Source organism: Crocodylus siamensis, chromosome 5 (genome assembly GCF_052110815.1).
Source record: "Crocodylus siamensis isolate JL-2025a chromosome 5, ASM5211081v1, whole genome shotgun sequence".
Taxonomy (NCBI): Eukaryota; Metazoa; Chordata; order Crocodylia; family Crocodylidae; genus Crocodylus; species Crocodylus siamensis.
In genome coordinates, this window is record NC_143399.1 from 1270384 (window position 1) to 1285647 (window position 15264).

Here is a 15264-nt window from a genome sequence, read left to right on the forward strand (position 1 = left end):
GCCAGGCCCGCCTCTCGCCAGAGGCTTGCACAGCACCTGGCACAACCCCATTCCCTGCGCTCGTGTTGTGCTTGGCATCGCAGTGTCAGCCAGCCTCTGCCCGATGGTGCTGCTGCCACTTCGTCTGCAGAAAACACGCCATGCTTGGGCGCCGTAGGCCCCACGTCTGTGCCTGGTTCTGGACAGGCAGCGCTCCCTCTATCCCGTCCCTCCTAAAGACCTCAGGATCCCTGTAGGCACCACGTCCCACGTGCTGGGAGCCAGTGGGAGGGTGAGGCCCCCTCTGGAGCCCCTCACAGACCTCACTGCAGCTGCATGAGCCCCAGAGCAGGCAGCTGGATGTGCCAGCAAGTTCCCATGACCCTGCCGGGTTTCCTAGCTGGTCATGGCGCATTTGCTGCGCGGTTGCCCGCCCGAAGCAGCACGTGGTGCTACCTGTCACTGCACGTCCCCTGCACGAGGCCGCAGGCAAGGCAGCGCTGCACGCCGCATGTGGGACCAGGCGTGACTGAGCAGCCACCGGCTCTGGAGGCGCAGGGTCGGATGCGAGGTGCCGGGCAGACACAGCCCCTGCCCCTGGGCGCGCAGTGCCCCGCTGCCAGCGCTGGGCACTCCCCCTGCCGTGCGCCGCCGGGCTCGGTGGGAGAGAGGCTGCTGACGGGAGCTGCTCGTGGAGCCCCACGGCCAGGGCCGCTCCCGGGGGGCTCTGGGACAGGGGCCGAGTTCTGGTCACTCGGACGTGTCCTTCCGTCCCTCCCAAGGGTCCCTCTCTGCTCCCAGCCCCGCCTGGCTCTCCAGCTGGCTGTCTCCCCTTCCCCACGCGTGTAACAGCACCTCGGTGCCTCAAACCCCAGAGGCCCCAGCGCTGCGCCAGGAAGCCGGTGTCGTTTGTCCTGCCTGCTGTGGTGACCTGCTCTCTGGGCTCGTGCTGGGAGGTGTCCCGGGCTGCCGGCACGGGCCAGGGAGCTCTGGGCATGGCCTGGGGCTGGCGGCTGTAAGTGCTGGACCCTCTCTTCCCCAGTCCTGTCCCTCTGGCAGGGGGGCCAGGGAGGGGTGGTGCCAGGGCCTGACAGTGGCAGTACGGTACGTGTTGCCATGAAGCACTGAGGCACGTATGATGGTTGGGAAGAAGCCCTGCCCGGTGCTGTGCCAGGTAAGGCTGAAGCAGGGGCAGGCAGCAGCTGCCTTCCTGCTTGTGCTCAGGACCCGCTTCCCCCCAGGGAGGAGTCCTAACCAGGACAGGGGCTGTGCCCGAGCCGGGGTTAGACCCGGGTCTCCAGCCCCCTTCGTGAGCTGGGTCAAGTGGGCTCAGGGCACTAAGGGGCCCTTGTGGGCAGGCAGATCCCAGTGCCTGGGTGCTCACATGGCAACCGCCTGCTGGACAGAGGAAAGGTGCCCGGGCAGCAAAGCTTCACGGCTGTTGGTCCCCGGGGTCTGGGTGCGGGTGCCGCGTGCCACGGGGTGTTAGTGATAACAAGTGACAGTGGTGAGTCGGACACAGGGGGACCGGCCTCTTGTGGCCCAGGTGGCGGGATGGGGAGGACAGGAGGCGGTGGGAAGGGCTGGCTCCCCACGGCCCCATGGGCCTCTCTCTCAGCTCGTGTGCCGGTTCCCAGGCCTGAGGGGCGGGTTTGTGCCTCTCCCGCTGTTGACCGGCGCCCCTGGGCAGGGGCAGAACGGCCCTGCCCGACCCCGCGCCCACCTGCAGCTCTCTCCCCAGGCGCTCCACCAGCTGTACTACGACCCGAGCATCGAGAACAAGAACCTGGCGCAGAAATGGCTGATGCAGGCCCAGGTCTCGCCCCAGGCTTGGCACTTTAGCTGGCTTCTGCTCAACATGGACAAGGTGCCTGAGATCCAGTACTTCGGCGCCAGCGCCCTCCACATTAAGATCTCGCGCTACTGGAATGACATCCCGGCTGACCAGTACGAGAGCCTCAAGTCGCAGCTGTTCGCCCAGATCGCCCGCTTCGCCGGTGGCTCCAAGATCGTGCTCACGCGGCTGTGCGTGGCGCTGGCCTCTCTGGCGCTCAGCATGATGCCCGAGGCCTGGCCCTGCGCCGTGGCCGACATGGTACGCATGTTCCAGGCAGAGGACGCCAACGTGGACGGGCGGGCGCGTTGCCTGGCGCTCCTGGAGCTGCTGACAGTGCTGCCCGAGGAGTTCCAGACCAGCCGCCTGCCCCAGTACCGCAAGGGGCAGGTGCGCAGCGTCCTGGCGCAGGAGTGCGGCTCCGTCTTCCCCTTGCTGGGACAGCTGCTGCAGCAGCAGGACTCCCCTGGCTTCATCAAGCAGAAGGTGCTCAAGTGCTTCTCTAGCTGGGTGCAGCTGGAGATCCCCCTCATGGACTGCGAGAGCCTCATCCAGGCGGCCTTTGCCTCCCTGCAGGACCCTGAGCTCTTCGACACGGCCGTGGAGGCCATTGTCAACGCCATCTCCCAGCCTGACGCCCAGAGGTAAGAGCACCGCCGGGCAGGGGCCCAGTCACCCCCTGTAAGGGCCTGGGGGTGGCACAGAGTGGGGGCAGCCCCAGGTTCACGGCTGCCCAAGCTGGTTGCAGGCAGGGGCAGGATGCCGATGCCATGTTGGCTCTACAGGCCTGGGGCAGGGGGAGAAACCCCAGTCCTCAGGATCTTCACTGTCAGAGCAGGGAGGCCGTGGGAGAGATGCTTGGGAAGTGGGGGTACTCTCCATCCCTGGAGGGGTGCAAGGAGAGGCTGGATGGGGATGATCTGGGTGCAGCGGTGCCTGTGCTTTGCTATGGGGATTTCCCAGGCCTCCGGGCTCAGCTGGTTGCTACAGGGGTCTGGGAGGGAAATTTCCACCCCCCTGCTCCATGTGTCAAGATTTTAATTTGGGTGTTTATTGGGTGCTGCTGCAGCCCAGGCTGGGGATGGGGCTGGGCTGGGCCAACGCTCCTGCTGGCCCCAACCTGCAGGGTCCTGGCGGGAGGGTCTTGCCCCTGCGCTCAGGATCAGACTGACGCTGCACTGGGGCAGGAAGGGATTTCCCCCCTGCTCAGACTGGTCTGGACTGGGGCAAGGGGGGGTTACCTTCCTCTGCCCGGGGTCTCCGGAGCGTCCATGAACCCCCTTTGCAGCAGCAGGACATTGGCGGCTGCGGCCCCCTCCTTTCCTGGGGGCAGGGGCAGGTGCGATGTGTTGTGTCTGGCGATGGTCGTGTTACTCAGAGCCCGGGCACGGGGTTTGTGTGGGCTGGTTTGGACAGAGATGATCCTGCCTCCGGCAGGGCTTGGACTGGATGTGACCCCACAGCTCCCTGCCTGCCCCGCGGCTCCAGGACTCCGGTCTCCATGTGGTGCTGGTCGGTGGCAGAAGGCTCCGCACCCGGCACAAGCGCATCCCGGCTGCTGGCTCCATGTGCTGCTCCCATCCAGCCAGCCCAGCGGGGCCCGAGTGCTGGGGACATCCCGCAGAGGGATGGACAGGAGCAGGAGCAGGAGCTGGTTGATCCCACTAGCATCCATCAGCCCTACGGCAGGGGCCGAGGGCTGTGGGCCTCGGGGAGACGCCCGTCGCTGCCCGCTGCCCTCAAGGGGCAGACGCGGCCCAGGTCTGCCCTGCTCCGGCGCCGCGAGCTGAGCGGGGCTGTCTCGTAGGCCCGAGCCGGCTGCCCCTTCAGGGAAAGTGCATCTCCTCCAAGGCTCCCGTCGGCCACATTTTCCTCTTAGTTGCTTAGCAACCTTGCCGTTCTCCGGCGAAGAGGGGGAATGGGCGGCTGGGCCGAGCCAGCGCAGCATGTGCCAGCCGGGCCACGGCCTCCACACACGCTCGGATGCCAGGGCGGGGGGGGTCTGAGTCCGGCCCTGCCGGGACAGGGGCTGCCCGCAGAGCTCGGGACGTGCCGCCTGGCTGGGCCGCGCTGGGGCTGCGGTGCCTGGGGGAGGGAGCCACTGCAGCTCCCGGCAGCGCCGGCGCTGCAGCCGGAGCCCAGGGAAGCTGCAGGCACTCGGCTCCTTCCGCTCCCACGGGCTGCCCGGGCCGGGCTGCCTCCACGCTCCTGCGCCCGGCCCCCGGCTTGCACCCGGCTCTGCCTGGCTGCACTGAAACAGTGCCACCAAGGCCTGGGGTTGCCCATGGCGTGGCTGCCCCGTGGCGGTCCCCGGGGCATCCCCACGTACTGTCGTTGAATGCCATGACCTTGCATCCGAGCCTCTGCAGCGACCATGCCGGGTGCGCCCCTCAGCTGGCTGGTGTTGCAGGGGGTCTTCCCTCCTCCCCACTTCAGTGTCACCCCCTCTTGCGAGGGCAGCCGGGTGCCCAGCGGCCGAGCAAGCGGCCTGGCCGCGCGGCTGGGGCAGGCACCACCGCCAACACCAGCCGTCCCGGGGCAGGAGCGCGGGCTGCGGGCAGGCGGGGGCTAGGCTGTTCTGAGCCATCGGTGCTCGGAGCGGGGATGGCTTGGGCTGCAGCTTTCCCGTATCGGAGAGGCCCAGCCCCACGTCAGGGGCTCTCGGGCCCCCACCCGCCAGTACCTGGGTGCACGTGCCCAGAGCTGCGCCCCGTGCTCCCCCAGCCCAGTCGCTGCTCCGTGGCGGGGACGACCTGCTGCCGGCCCGGGCTGGCTGGCACGCTCGCCTGTCACCAGGGCTCTGGCGGCCTGCGGCAGGCGCCGGGGCAGGCTTCTGTCTCCATCCCGCATCCGTCCCCTGCATCAGCTTCCAGCCCGCGCCCTGCTCCTCCCCCTCCCCCTCCCGGAGCCCCCCTCAGGCCACAGCCGCCTTCCTGGCCTGGATTCGCATCTGCTGCAGTGCCGGCCTGGACAGCTGGCTCCTATCAGGCAGCGAGCCCTGCACAGGGCTGGGTCCATGCTGACCCCAGCATCCATCCCCGTCCTCCATCTCCAGCCCTGCGGGGACCTCTGACCCCATGCAGTCCCTTGCCATCCCAGGTGGCAAGCAGGGCCGCAGCGGAGGCAGGTCCCCCAGGACCCTGCTGCCCTCCATGCCCCTTCCAGACCGTCCTGGAGGCTCCTGCTGCATCCTGGTCCCCTGGGCGTGGGACAGGTGGGCCTCCAGCCGGCTGCATCAAGCCAGGCAGGGCTGCCCCCCGTGTGCCCGGTGGGCACAGTTTGCCCGTCGTCTGCACCAGGCCTGGCAGGGTAAGCCGCCAGCAGTGACGCGGGGCGAAGGAGATGAAGCCCTTAGCTAGGAGCAGGCTGGAAGGGGTCCTGCAGGGCTCTGGATGCTGGTGATCCGTCCTGGCGGGAGCTGAGCTGGCAGGAACCGTGCGGGCAGCACTGGCTGGTCCCTGGGGCCCTGCTCTCCCCTCGCTTTCCCATTGTCCAGCCCCAGGGCTCAGCCCCATCTGGGGGAGCGCTCCCCAGCCGGCCAGCGATGCCGACCCCCGCTGCCCCCAGGTCTGTCCAGGTCTGTCTGTCCTGGACCCTCGCATGCTCTGGCTGCAGCCCAGGCCCTGGCGTCCGTCCCAGGGCAGGCTGGCCGTTCGAGCAGCACGCCCGTAGCAGAGGGCCCCTCACGCCCTCCTCTCTGAGACCCCGGGGACCCTCCTGCCCTGGCGGGGAAACGTGGGTCCCTGTCGGCTGCCGAGGCCTGGGGGAGCGGCCGCCCCTGGACAGGCGAGCGCCAGGCCCCGGAGGGGGCAGACGTGGGCCGTGGCGGTGCGCCCGGCGTCTCCGGATGAGCCCGGGCAGGCAGGTGAGTGGCAGGCGGGCGCGGAGCCTCCGGCACAGCCGGTCTCCGGGGGCCGCCCGCCCGCTTCCTCCTCGCCGCCGGCTGCCATGGTTACAGTCGCTTATTGGCAGCCGCAGGGAAATCGGGGGCATCGGTCTGGGCTGCTGCTGCTGCCTGGGGGTGCCCGTGCGCCAGGCCGCGAGCCGGGCTCGGGGGGGCAGCATGTCCTCGTGAGGCCCCCGTGCAGCTGCTGGTGCCCAGAGGCCTTGGGGCTGCCACGTGCCTGTTGTCTGCCGGGCCACAGAGGCCTCCTCAGCCTCCCCTGTGACCCACCCCCCTGTTTCCTGCTCCACATGTCAGGGCCGTTTTAACTGGGTGCTGCTGCAGCCCGGGCTGGGGCTGGGGCTGTGCCAGTGCTCCTGCTGGCACCGACCCCGCAGGGGCCTGGCGGGAGGGTCTTGCCCCCGCGCTCAGGCTCAGCCCCGCGCCGCACTGGGGCAGGAAGGGACTTCCCCTCTGCTCAGACTGGTCTGGACTGGGGGGTTTCCCTTCCTCTGCAGCAGGAGCAGGGCTCCCTGCAGCATCCATGACCCCCCCTGGCAGCAGCAGGACATTGGCAGCCACGACCCCCCTGCTTTCCCGGGGCAAGGGGTGATGTCCATGTTGCATCGGGGGCGACAGTAGAGCAGGAGCGGAGGGCTGGTAGAGTTTAGTTTAGTTTATGGTTGTCTGGGCTGGTTTGGGCAGGGCTGGGACTGGATGTGACCCCTGCCAGTGCCTTCCAGCCCTGCCGCTCCAGGATTTTGAGACTGGAGCTCTGCATCTGGGCCGCTGGGGCCGGGAGCAAAGGCTGGGGCAGCCCAAGCCCCGCGCAGCTCGCTGCCCTCGTCCCAGTGCAGGGTCCCATGCTGACCCAGCTCTCCCTACAGGTACGTGAACACCCTGCTGAAACTCATCCCACTGGTGCTGGGGCTGCAGGAGCAGCTGCGCCAGGCTGTGCAGAGCGGGGACATGGAGACGTCACACGGGATCTGCCGCATCGCTGTGGCCCTGGGCGAGAACCATTCCCGGTGAGCGGGGCCGGGGCCGTCCCTACGTGAGGAGCATTCCCCCCTCCTGGGGGTGGGGGATATCAATGATGGGGTCGCTGTGGGCCCCGAGTCCAGCTGCAGCTGCCCTACCCGGGCTCCACGAAGTCTGACCCGCGCTGCCTCCCCACAGGGCGCTGCTGGACCAGGTGGAGCACTGGCAGAGCTTCCTGGCGCTGGTCAACATGATCATGTTCTGCACCGGCATCCCCGGGCACTACCCGGTCAATGAGACCACCAGCTCCCTGACGCTCACCTTCTGGTACACGCTGCAGGTGAGGCTGGTGCCCGGGGACACCCATCCTGACCCAGCGTTTCCGGGCACAGGGTTGGGCAGGGGACCAGGCTGGAGGGTTGCTGTCCTGGGCCCGCAGCTCCTCTGGTTTTCCATGCTGTACAGCCCTCTCCCAGTCAGCCCTCCGCTCCTGCCTGCTGTCCCCTAGCAGGGTCAAGGCACGTGCAAATACACGTGTGCCCTGCTGCTTGGCCTCAGGTCATTGCTGCAAGAGCTTGTGGGCCCAGGCCAGGCCTGCTGCTGCGTGGCAGCTCAGCGAGGGGCTGGGCACGGATGGGCGTCGAGCGCCTGTTCCCCCTACAGCTCAGGCTGGGCCCTGTGCCACAGGACTGCCCTGCAGAGCTGCCCCCCATGTCTGGCAGATCTGGGGCTCGGGCTGAGGAGCTCGTCCCTGCTGCATCCTGGTGGAGCAGCTGGGAGCAGTGTTGAGCTCCCCAGACCCCCTGGTGCTGGAGGAACCCGTGGCCACAGCCCCGTTAGGCTCTAGTTCAGTGGCCACAAGCTGGGGGCCATCCCAGGTCCCCTTCATCCCAGTGGTTTCCAGGGGAGCAAGGGGGCATCTAGCTGAAGTGATTTGACGTTTGATTGAAAATGAGTGAGGGACTTCCTTTCTCCATGGCAGTGGGCAGAGCTGGGGGGCTGCAGCCTGTTCCTCCCTAGCCAAGCACAGTCTCCCAGGGCAGAGCTGGGGTCTTGTGCTGGGGCCGGCCGCGGCCTGGATGAGCAGCTAGAAGGGAGCAAGCCCCAGGGCCTGGGCACTCAGGCCCTTCTCTCTGCTCCCCCTGCGGCGCAGAGCCAGCCCAGCGCCTTGCCCCATTCCCCTGGAGGGAAGCAGCCGTGGGCCTGCCCCTGCCTCGCAGACCCCGGGGGCCGTGGCTAGGAGTGGGTATGGTGACCCCAGGCGCTGGCGTCTCACTGGGGGCCTGGCTGGCTGGTCCGGGGGCACCCCCTCTCCTGACCGCTGCGGGGAGCCGGAGCCCCTGCCAGTGCGGGAGAGGCCTTCATCGGAGGCCTCAGCCACTTGGCTTGGCTTCGCCCCCCACCCTGTTCCTTTCGGGCCTCGTTAGCCTGGCTAATTAAAATCCCCCTCACACACCAGCCTCCGCCAGCAGCAAGTCTGACTGCAGCTCTGCGCTGCGTGTCTGTGCCAGCTGCCGGCGGAGATGAGGTCACGCATTGTCTTCGTGCGCGCCTGGCCCCGTTCTCGGGCCCGCGCCCTGTCTGAGGGGGGCAGGGAGCCAGGCTGGCGGGATTCTCCGGCTGGCCGTCACCCCGCAGGACAGGGGGCCGGCTCCCCTGCCCGCCACCCGCGCTCCCTCTGAGTGACCTGGGCTAGTGCCGTCCCGTCAGTGCCCTCGAGCTCTGCAGCCCGGTGCCCTGGCACACTGACCTCGCTGCCCGGGAGCCGCAGCCCCTGGGCGCAGCAGCACTGACCCTGCCACTGCCAAGGTAATGGGCTGTATTTAACCCTGGGCTCCGCTCCAGCTCTCTGCTCCACAGCCGGCCGTGCTGGTGCCGCGTGAGCCAAGGAGGAGGCGGTGTCAGCACCGGGCTGAAGCTCTGGTTCAGCCTCAGGGCAGCCCGCGGAGGAGCACAGATCCCTGGACCATCCGTCCAGCAGCCTGGCTGTGTCGCAGGGGCTGGGCGTAGCGGAAGCCCCACAGCCCCGAGCGGACTTTGAGTTTGCCTTGCCGGTGTCTGGCCACGGGGGCCCAGGGAAGATGGAGCGTGACGGTGGGGGCCCGGCATCAACGGGGGCTGCAGGTTGGCTTGGCTGCCAGGGCGCTCTGCAGGGACGCGGTGCCCAGGCGTCCCCGAGGGCACGCGGCGCTGAGCAGGGGCTGGGGAGCTCCTCGCCCCCCAGAGCTCTGGGCTGTCAGGGCCTGGCCCTGCCCTGCGCTCCCGCCCAGCACAGCCGGTCTCCCCTTCTCTCCCCAGGATGACATCCTGTCTTTCGAGCCGGACAAGCAGGCAGTGTACCAGCAGGTGTACCGGCCCGTGTACTTCCAGCTGGTGGACGTGCTGCTGCACAAGGCTCAGTTCCCCTCAGATGAAGAATACGGGTTCTGGTCCTCGGACGAGAAGGAGCAGTTCCGGATATACAGGTGTGCCGGGGAGCAGGGGGGCGCACGCACGCATCCTTTTCCCAGCTCCTGTCTTAGCGCGAGGGGCCCTGGGGTCTCCCTTGTGCCTGGTGGGGATAGTGTGGATTGGGGCTGCGGGGCAGCGTGGGGGGATCAGTGCTTGACTCCATGCCCCCCCTCCCCCCCAAGGGTGGACATCTCTGACACCCTGATGTACGTCTACGAGATGCTGGGCGCGGAGCTGCTGAGCAGCCTCTACGACAAGCTGGGCCGCCTGCTGACCAGCACGGAGCAGCCGTCCTCCTGGCAGGTGAGCAAGCAGCCCCAGGTCCAGCAGATCCCTGTGCTGGGCATGGAGGGGCGCTGCCCTGGTGGGGGCACTGGGGGTGCACTGTGCGGGGCAGCCCTGACCAGCGGGGCAGGGCTCCGAGAGCCTGACTGGCCTGGACCGGCTCACCGGCACCCCCAGCAGCCGGCCCATGGCCAGCTCCCACAGCACCAGCACCAGCACTGCCTTGTTCATCACTGTCTGCTGTGGGGCTGTTTGCCGTCCAGGTGCAGGCCCCCCGTGGCTGCATCGGGCAGCACCTGGCACAGGTGCAGCATGGCCAGGACCCACCAGGCTGAGACACTGCTGGTCCCGGGCAGCAGATGAGGGGGACATGCCTGCAGCTGCCTTCTCCCTGCCTGGGGGTCGGGGGGTGAAGTGAGCACCGGGGCCCCTGGTCTGGCAGGCTCTGGCCAAGCAGGCAGGTGATTTGGAGTATGCAGTAGGGCCTAGTCCCGGCAGCTCTTGGCCCAGGGTCTGTCCTGTCTGCTCTGGGGCTCCTCTTCAGAGCTGGTGCCTCTGTGTGTGGTGTCAGGGGAGGGGGCCAGGGGCAGCATACCATCTGGGCAGGGAAATGGTTGCTCCTTGAGCTGCCCCATCCTAGGGACTGACTGAGCCCTCTCGTGCATCAGTGGGGCAAGGAAGGCAGTGCCCTGGGAGGCAGCACCCTCCCTTGGCCCAAGAAGAGATCCAAGGAGCCTCTGCTGGTGCCCCCAGCCCAGCCCCCAGCCCCTGCTCCCCCTGCTCGCAGGTGGGAGCCATGGGTGGGCCCAGGTGGGGGGCAGAGGGGGGCGCTTCCCTGGCCGGGCTGTGACGCAGGCACCTCTCCGCAGCACACGGAAGCCCTGCTCTACGGCTTCCAGTCCATCGCCGAGACCATCGACGTCAACTACTCGGACGTGGTGCCCGGGCTCATCGGCCTCATCCCCCGCATCAGCATCAGCAACGTGCAGCTGGCCGACACAGTCATGTTCACTATCGGTGAGGCGTCATGGGGGAGCCCAGGCCCCCCCTTGCTGCCCTCTGCTCCCACCCGCCCCACCAGCGGCTTGTCCCTACCTGGGGCTCACACCGCTGGGCTTCGTGCCCTGGGCCCTGCAGGGCCAGGCCGTCTCCTGCTTCAGTGGGGTGGGGGCTGGGAGGGGAGCGTGGCCCCGCCCCGTGGCTGACCCGCCTCGCACCGCAGGGGCCTTGTCCGAGTGGCTGGCTGACCATCCCGTCATGATCAACAACGTGCTACCGCTGGTGCTGCAGGCGCTGGGCAACCCCGAGCTCTCCATTTCCAGCGTCTCCACCCTGAAGAAGATCTGCCGGGAGTGCAAGTACGACCTGCCCCCCTATGCCGCCAACATCGTCGCTGTGTCCCAGGTGCGAGGCTAGGGCAGGGACCTGGGGCTGGGGCGTGTCCCGTGGGCCGGCCTGTGCTCCGGCAGCTCTGGACTGGGCAGGCTCTGCCCTGGTTCTGTCGTGCCGCTGACCCGGCTCACACGGCTTTGCAGCCCCTGCCCTGCTCCTGCCTCCGACGGGCCCGGTGATGCGGGGGGCTGCGTTCGGGGTGGTACTTGTGGCTCCCATGGAGGCCGCCCGTGGCTGGTGCCCGTCCGTGGGGCCTGCTGGCCGCCATGCCTTACCCCTGCCCAGTGCCCCCTGACAGTGACCCGCTGCTCTCTCTCCCCCCCAGGAGGTGTTAATGAAGCAGATCCACAAGGTGAGTCTCACTCCCTCCCCAAGTCTGTGCACATGGGGGGTGGAGGGGTGGGCCCGCCTACAGCCTCGTGGGCCTGTGCCCCTGGCTGTGACCCAGGCAAGCTGCTCCCTGCGCAGAGGTGCGAGTGCGCCCCTTTCTGGGCCCTGCTGCCCCCACGTGCAGCCTAAGCATGGCAGTCAGGGCCCAGGGCTGGTGTCTTGCACTGCAGAGAGAAGCTCTGAAGGGCTGCAGAGCAGCCACCCCGCTTTGGGATGGGTGCTAGGAAGCAGACGGCCAAGGGGCGGGCACCTGCCCCAGAGCCCAGCCTGCCGCACCAGCTCTGAGCGCTCCGGCTGTCCAGCTCTGGGACAGGCACCACAGAAACCTGCTTGATGCTTCATTGTGCACCCTGTCCCCTGGCCTTCTCTCTCCCTGTGCGTGCTCGCCAGCGGGGTTCAGAGGCTGGTGCCAGACCTTGCTGTGACCTCCCTCCTCTGCCCTCCAGACAAGCCAGTGCATGTGGCTGATGCAGGCGCTCGGCTTCCTGCTCTCAGCGCTGCAGGTAGAGGAGATCCTGAAGAACCTGCACTCCCTGATCAGCCCCTACATCCAGCAGCTGGAGAAGCTGGCCGATGAGACCGTGAGTTGGGCGCAGTGTGGAGTGTGGGCCCCGACCAGCCCAGCCAAGCCCTCGGCCTCCCCCGCAGGCCTTGCTCTCACCCTGGCTCGTGGGGAACTCGTGCTCTCACTGTTGCGTCCGCGGGCTGAGGTCTGCTGCACGGTGCGTGCTGGCACCTGGCTCCCAGCTCTCCCGGAGCCCTCCCAGCAGGGAGACGTGGTGCTCTTAGGTGTCCTGGTGGAGGCTCAGTGCCAGCTGGGGCAGGGGCCCCATGGGTGGCCCAGAGACTGCTGAAGCTGGGGCAATACAAGGAGCTGCCCCCATCCTAGTGGGCCCCGACGCGTCCCACAGCTGCGGACTCACTGCTCGCTTTCCCCTGGCAGCCCAACCCCTCCAACAAGTTGGCTATCATCCACATCCTGGGCCTGCTGTCCAGCCTCTTCACTACGCTGGATATCAGCCACCATGATGACGACCACGAGGCTGCCGAGGCCAAGAAGCTGCCCCTGCAGCAGGGGCCCAACCCGGTGCGTGCTGTGGTCATGCCACTCTCCTGGCTGCCTTAGACTGCAGGAGGGACTCGCACTGTTTTAGCGGGGTCTTGCCTGGCCACGTCTCCTAGGAGCTGAGCCTGCCCCCTTTGCCAGACAGACTGACTGCCTGTGAGGCTCTGGCCCAGCCCGAGCCAGCTACCACAGGGAGGGCACATAGGCGGGTGGCGTGACCCACACTGCAGCCTGGGGCAGAGGCGCTGGCACAATCTGGTGGTGTCTGCCCCACCCAGGGCTGGGCACAGGGATCTAGGGTAATTTTTTCATGGATCAGGGCCCAGGGCTGGCAGAGAGTCAGGATGTGGCCAGGAGGGGCTGGGTCGACTGAGGAGGAGGAGGTGCCCAGGGAAATCTGTGTGCCCACAGGCTGTGAACCCCATCCCTACCCCCATGCACCCATGTTGGGAAACCCTCCAGGCTACCCCCTCCCGCCCTCTGGGCACCCCTGAGGCAGGCCCCCGGGCGGCTGTGCTGCGGCCTGGCCCTGAGCCCCCTCTCGCTCCAGCAGGTGGTGGTGGTCCTGCAGCAAGTCTTCCAGCTCATCCAGAAGGTGCTTAGCAAGTGGCTGAACGACGCCCAGGTGGTGGAGGTAATGGCTCTGGGTGGGAGGCACTGGCGCCATTGCACACTCACTGTGGGCAGCACGCAGCAGCATTGTGTGGGGCGGGGCTAGGCCACAGCCCCGAACGGGGCAGCCTCAGGGAAGGTGGTCTGAGGAGCCCTGACCTGGCGGGGGCTGCTCGACTGGGCTCAGGCCAGGTTCCCGCCCTCCTCCACGCTCTGCCTGCACTTCTGGCCTGGCCCTGCTCACCCGTGTCCCTGCTGGGACTGACTTCACTCAGGACTGGCATTGCCTGGGTTTGCTGGAGGCGCGGCCAGGGGGGCACCCACTGCTCTCGGGGGCATTGCCACTGAAGCGGCATCAGGCGTGGCTCTGAGTGCCCGGGTCAGCCCCTGCCCTGCCACAGGCGACTCCACCACCACCCCGTGCCCACACCGCCCCTCCTGTCCCCGCAGTCTGTCTGCGCCATCTTCGAGAAGTCCGTGAAGACCTTGCTCGACGACTTCGCCCCCATGGTCCCGCAGCTGTGCGAGATGCTGGGCCAGATGTACAGCACCATCCCCCAGGCCTCTGCCATCGACCTCACACGGCAGGTATGCAGCAGGGGGATGTGGGGCGAGCGGTGGGATGGCACCTGGCTCCCAGCAAGCATGTGGGATCAGGGCTCGGGCAGTTACCAGCATTAGAGAGCCAAGCCCAGCACCCCTGGCCCCTGCGGGCAGGGCAGGGCATGGCCGGGAGGGCCGGCACCGTGGTCGCTGGCCTCGTGGCAGTTCTGAGCGGGGAGGCGAGGGCCTGGCTGGAGCTGCCGGCTGGTCGGAGCTTCAGCCCCTCTATGTCCTGTCTCTCCCCAAGCTGGTTCACATCTTTGCCAACGAGCCCGCCCACTTCCCCCCCATCAAGGCTGTCTTCCTGCTGGTCACCTCGGTCACACTCACCCTCTTCCAGCAAGGTACGTGCGCAGCAGTCCTGCGGGCCGGGCGAGGGCGAGCCGGGGCGCGGGGATCTGGGAGCAGGCCGGCTAGCGGGGCTGGTCTGCTCTGGTTCACCTGAGAGAAGGTGGGTGGAGGATGCAGGAAAAGAGGTGTCCCTCACCCTACCATGCAGCCCTGCGGGCTCAGGGCGCCAGCCAGCCTGTCCTGTGCCACTGAGCGAGTGTCCCCCGACTCGGGCCACCGTGGGGATGGGGGCCCTGGTTCGGCGCTGGCAAGGCCCTGCAGTCCCGAGCAGCAGGTGCTGGAGTGCTCCAGTTGTCCCCATGCAGCCTTGGAGGGGGGTGGCCACGAAGGGTTACCGCAGCGCAGGTGTCGGTGTTCCTGCCCCATAGCCTGGCAGGGCCTGGAGTTGGCCCAGAGCCGAGCCTGGGCCCGAGCAGAGGGACTCCGAGCTCGGGGGAGCCACCTCTCCAGAGCCTGGCTCAGCCCAGCCCCACCTCCAGGGGCAGGGGGACAGTGCCTGCCTCCTCCTCCCCTGCGCGGAACAGCCCAGACCCCCGAAGGGGACCCCAGCCCCAGCCCCAGCCCTGCTTCTCCTTTCCGCCTCCCTGTCCCCATCCTGCCCGGCACGCTCGGGCCTTCTGCTTCCCTGCTGGAGCCAGGCCTGCCCGCTCCTGCCAGCCTGGTGGCTGGGGCTGTCCCGGCTCTCGGGCCACGCTCTGCCCAGTCCCTGAAGGCGTGCTCCCTTTCGTGGTCATGGCCCCACATCAGGGCAAGGCGACGGTTGTCCCCTGCAAAGGCCTGTGGGGGTGAGGGGCTGGCGCTTCCCCAGGCAGGGTAGTCTGGTGTAACACTGGGTCGTGGGCAGGCAGGCCGGGCCCGGGCTGATGCATAGGTGTCGCGGGAGCGGGAGTCGGAGGCAAGAGGCTGCTCTCGGCCCGGATGGGCACAGACATGGCTCAGGGTAGCGCCGGCCTCTCTCTGCTTCTTGCTTGTGCTGGGTCGGGAGCCAGCTGCAGAAAGCTGCCCGGGCCCCTGCCCTGTGGCCACCCAGGACACGGGCTCTCCTGAGCGTGTGCACGTGCCGGGGACACACACGCACACGAGGCGGGACGGAAGGCCGAGCCCCGCGAGCTCGCAGCCGGGCTGGCGCAGCGCCGGGCGCCAAGGTAGGCTGGTGGCGGCTGGGCTGCAGAGGTCTCCAGCTGCCCAGGAGACGGCTCAGGGCCCCGGACTAAGAGCGGACGGCAAAAACAGCGCAGCCTCAGGGCCCGGGACTGGGCCAGCCGCGGGCCCCGGCAGCAGGTGCGAGCCCGGGCTGCCCGCACTGCTGATCGCCCGTGGCGGTCTCACCAGGTCTTCACAGCCTTCCAGGACCGCGTGGCTCAGTGCCACAGCCCGAATCCTCCTCCTCCTCCTCCTCCTCTTCCTCCTCCTCCTTGCCAAGATGGTGCCCAGCTA

General features: G+C 68.2%; 1 protein-coding gene across 1 annotated transcript in view; it reads left to right on the plus strand.

Annotated features, from left to right (window-relative positions):
• Positions 1–15264, plus strand: part of IPO13 (importin 13) — a 29765-nt gene that overhangs the window by 5722 nt on the left and 8779 nt on the right. The window contains exons 2-14 of the mRNA XM_090048223.1: positions 1721–2457; positions 6584–6724; positions 6876–7017; positions 8976–9142; positions 9311–9431; positions 10283–10430; positions 10636–10817; positions 11131–11157; positions 11642–11776; positions 12139–12282; positions 12815–12895; positions 13324–13461; positions 13724–13820. Of these exons, the coding sequence (XP_089904349.1) occupies positions 1721–2457; positions 6584–6724; positions 6876–7017; positions 8976–9142; positions 9311–9431; positions 10283–10430; positions 10636–10817; positions 11131–11157; positions 11642–11776; positions 12139–12282; positions 12815–12895; positions 13324–13461; positions 13724–13820 (2260 nt within the window). The remainder of the gene's footprint in view (positions 1–1720; positions 2458–6583; positions 6725–6875; positions 7018–8975; positions 9143–9310; positions 9432–10282; positions 10431–10635; positions 10818–11130; positions 11158–11641; positions 11777–12138; positions 12283–12814; positions 12896–13323; positions 13462–13723; positions 13821–15264) is intronic.